General features: G+C 41.7%; 1 protein-coding gene across 1 annotated transcript; it reads right to left on the minus strand.

Annotated features, from left to right (window-relative positions):
• Positions 1 to 2165: 2165 nt before the first annotated feature.
• LOC149549855 (uncharacterized) lies at positions 2166 to 3665 on the minus strand. The gene is made up of 2 exons (XM_089794388.1): positions 3627 to 3665; positions 2166 to 3218 (listed from the first exon to the last, which is right to left on the minus strand). Exons 1-2 carry the CDS (start codon positions 3663 to 3665, stop codon positions 2166 to 2168), a joined length of 1092 nt encoding a protein of 363 aa, XP_089650514.1.
• Between the last annotated feature and the right edge of the window lie 279 nt (positions 3666 to 3944).

Genomic DNA, 3944 nt, shown 5'->3' on the forward strand with positions numbered 1-3944 from the left:
CATGGCATAAGGTCATGTATATCCAATAAAAAATTTGATATGGAGAGATTGGATTGAGGGAATATAAGATAAGCTTTCTCAAGTGGGAAAGATGTTAGTCGAATGGACAACAATGGAACAATCAATTTGATAGCAATAATAGAAGAAAGATGTCCTATTCGTGCACGTCTCAGCCACTTCATTCATTCTTTGTTGAATCAGAAACAGCTAGACAACGCATGCATTGGAGGCAACTCTTACTGCATTTCAAATATTGATGCTGATATTATCTTGATTTTAAATGGGTGCCCACAATTTTACAATATAACTGTTCACAATGTACTCTACTTTTAACTGATTGATTCATTAGATTAATTATGGTTAGCCCTTCCTCCAGAACTATTTCTGTTCCTCACAAAATATATAATCTGGGGTTGTCCGTTAGGATTTCTTCAGAGGAATTCAGATCTTGTAAATTTAGGGGGACCATTTTGCACTGACAGAGTGATGAGACAAGAAAGCGAAATGAAATAGGGTTTGATTGACACTAGTTGATTGAATAGAAAGATATAAAGCGCAAGAATAATCATGTTTTCTTCGTTTTTGAAACTTGAAAAAAGTTAGAGCAGATCTGAGGGTACATGTTGTGTTTTACTTTATAATTATAGCAAAGGGTTTATTGTTGTTATGTGTCCTTAAACGCGGGACAGGAACAGTAAAAAGTGTGCAAAATTGGGGTATAGAGCTTATTACCTCAGAGATACAGCCAATGGTCGGCAAATATTCATTTAGTTATGTTCAACCGTGGTGGGGACTTGAGATATTTAAGTGTTAACACTGTTGAAACATACCATGGAATTCACTATCCATACTTTGGTCTATGACATCAGCTGCTGACCTATTTGTTACATATTCTACTTGGTATTGAAACAAAATTTCGAGATAACTAAGCATGTGCACCAGTACAAACGAAAAAGCGTCCAATTCAATCTCCAATTTTCAGGAGCACCTTAAGAAAAACTCAACGAACCTTTCTATTTTCATCTTGGTTTGATATTCATAGTGTTAATTTATTCCAACTTATGAATTGTTTTGGAAAACGAAGATGAATTAGTCAGTGCATAGAGCCAGTTATCCATTACAAAAAAGATTAGGTTGGAAGAAAGCTTAAAGAAATCGGCTCAGGTGTCAAAGCCAAATGAATATGTTTTAGGGTTAGAGCTCAAGAACTCGTGTGAATGCGTAGAACCTGTTATCCATCATGTAAATTAGGGTTAGAAACAAGCATAAAAGAAATTAGCCCCGGTATCAAAACCAAATGAGTATGTCTTAGGGTTAGTGCTCAAGAACTTAATCAATGCGTAAAGCCAGTTATCCATTCTGTAAATTAGGTTAGAAAAGGGCATAAATGAAATTAACTCGGGCGTCAAGGCCAAATATATATGTTTTATGGTTAGTGCGCCTCAAGAACACACTCAACGCGTAGAACCAGTGATCCATTATGAAAATTAGGTTAGACAAGAGAATAAAAAGAATCGACTCTGGCTTCAAAGCAAAATGAATATGTTTTAGGCTTATTGGCCAAGAACTGAATCAGTGCATAGAACTAGCGATCCATTATGAAAATTAGGTTAGAAAAGAGCATGAAAGAAATCTGCTCAGTTGTCAAAGCCAAATGATTTTATCTAAAGTTACCCAGTCTCAACACCTCTATCATACATAGTGCCATATTTCCATCACAAAAATTAGGTGAGAAAAAAGCATACAACAAATTCCCACAGGGTATCAAACCCAATTCATGAATATTTCAATGGCGTAGTCATTTCGTTCCATTGATTCCACAACATAATGCGATATAGAACAACAGTTTGATGAAAATACCTAATCACGACTTTGACCGGCCGTAAGACGAAGGGGAGTTGATCACAAATAAAGCAAACCGAACCGAGCCCACTACAAAATACGGAGCCGTATCAACACTAGGCCTCTTAAACATAACTTCAGCGCTCTTCCCATGCCAAACAAAACTATAAAAACGCCATGAAACTCTAATCAACCGCAACAACATTTTTTGTGTTGCAGCGAAACCAGCAATGTTCAAAACCAACAAAAGAGCATAATGGCACAAGAGTCGTAAACCGACAGAAAAGTACAAGCTGAAGCAAAAGTGAAAATTAAAACATGAATCAAGGATCGAAAATGAAATCATTGTCCCAGAGATTGCCATTATCAGACTGATCCATATTCCCCATCGAGTGGGAGCTACTCACCATGCTGTTGTCATAGAAAATATCCGGAGCGCCCACCCACATCAACGCAGGCGAAGGAGGAACGCTATGCTTGAAATCGCCATACTCCGCAGGAATGGAAACCGACACCTGGTCCAACACATCTTTCGGCGCACCTGTATTGGCACAATGCATAAAACTCTCAGGAATGCTCTGATCACCGGTACACCGGCTCATCCCGTTCCTATAAACTTCACAATCTCCACCATTCTCTTGCGAAAGGGACAGCAACTCATTTTGGCTCATACACAGATCAAGCACGGGCTGTGTATAACAATCCATCTGATCTTCCTTACCATTCTTCTCAGCAGCCATTTCTTCCACATCTTTTGAGCTCTGATTATTGGGGTCTCCGGATCGGGACAAAACATGGGGGCCCTGCGGATAAACAACATACGGCGGTGCAACGGAGGCCTCCGGGAGAAAAACGGAGGAATTGAAGTGGGGAAAACCGGCATAAACAAAACGAGGGGCCATGTTTGGCGGGCGAGGGAGAAGCGGGCGGAGAGTGGAAGAACTCCTGGCGGACACCGGCGGGTGAAGAGGCTGCTGCAAATTAAACTGCGCGCGCGGTCCGTACATGAGAGCCGCCGCGCGGTCGTATGCCCTTGCAGCTTCTTCAGCGGAAGAGAAAGTGCCGAGCCATTTTCGAGTCCTCTTCCTTGGCTCTCTAATCTCAGCTACCCATTTTCCCCAACTGCGCTGCCTGACGCCACGGAATCGATACTTGTTGTTGTCTGGTCCGCCTTTGCCTTTGCATTTCCGCCGCCCGGACTTCGCCTCCGATTGTGCCTCTTGTCCGGTTTGGACACCGCTCTCTTCACCTACCATAGTGAAGAAGAAGGAAGGAGAAGTATTTTTCTCTACAAACGCAGTGGTTTGGTCTTCTCCAAGACCTCGTGGATGCTGCACCTGCACCAGGGCCTTGTTGCTTGACACGACGCCACTCTTCTGCACCAGCCGAATGAGGGACTCAGTAGGAACGCACACGTTATATGCTACGCAGATCTTTATAATTTGGCGGCTCGGGAGCTTTTAAGGGTGCTTTCTTCGTCCGAGGGAAAGGGTGTAAACTGCCCTTAATTCATTGATTGCACTCTTTCTTAACACCACCGTTAATTCTCTAATACACTACTACGTTAGGAATTTGTCCCTTTTTCCTCCCCCTCACAGCACGCGGTATTCATTTTCAAGGCTCATTGACATGCATAAGACAGAGTGTTGGAAATTGAAGCGTCCAACTCATGCGATCCTACACAGACCATTCTTTTTAACGACCCCAAATTTTATATTCAATTTTTTTCTCTCTTTTAATTCTCCTTCACTCTCTTAACTTCTTTCGGGACTCGTAGACGCCACCTGACCATAAAAGCCAACGTTGCTTCCTTTATTCCTCATTGTGTTCTTGCTCACTCAGTATTCTCATTTATACAGGTCCCTCTGATTGAATTTGCTTTCGCTTTGGCCAGCCTTAGTGCCATTTCAGTGTATAACAATGGGTGGCTGTTGGGCTTTTCTGAAAGGAGATATTAGATTGTACAGTTTATTGTTGGTGTCAAATCTGGTATTGCTCTTTTATAACCTAATGGGGGGGTTTTCTTACGTCACTTGACATGAAGATTCTGCCACCTTTGAGTATGTTCCAATATCTGAGGTTCCATTACATGGAACAGCAAC

The sequence above is a fragment of the Cupressus sempervirens genome, chromosome 7 (assembly GCF_028749045.1).
Source record: "Cupressus sempervirens isolate cs-2001-9-10 chromosome 7, ASM2874904v1, whole genome shotgun sequence".
NCBI lineage: Eukaryota > Viridiplantae > Streptophyta > Pinopsida > Cupressales > Cupressaceae > Cupressus > Cupressus sempervirens.

Bases quoted from the DNA above. Each gene is read 5' to 3' on its own strand.
- LOC149549855 (XM_089794388.1), bottom strand. From the start codon at position 3,665: ATGAGGAATAAAGGAAGCAACGTTGGCTTTTATGGTCAG. The intron at 3,219-3,626 runs GTGGCGTCTACG...CGGCTGGTGCAG, and splicing joins ACGTTGGCTTTTATGGTCAG to AAGAGTGGCGTCGTGTCAAG.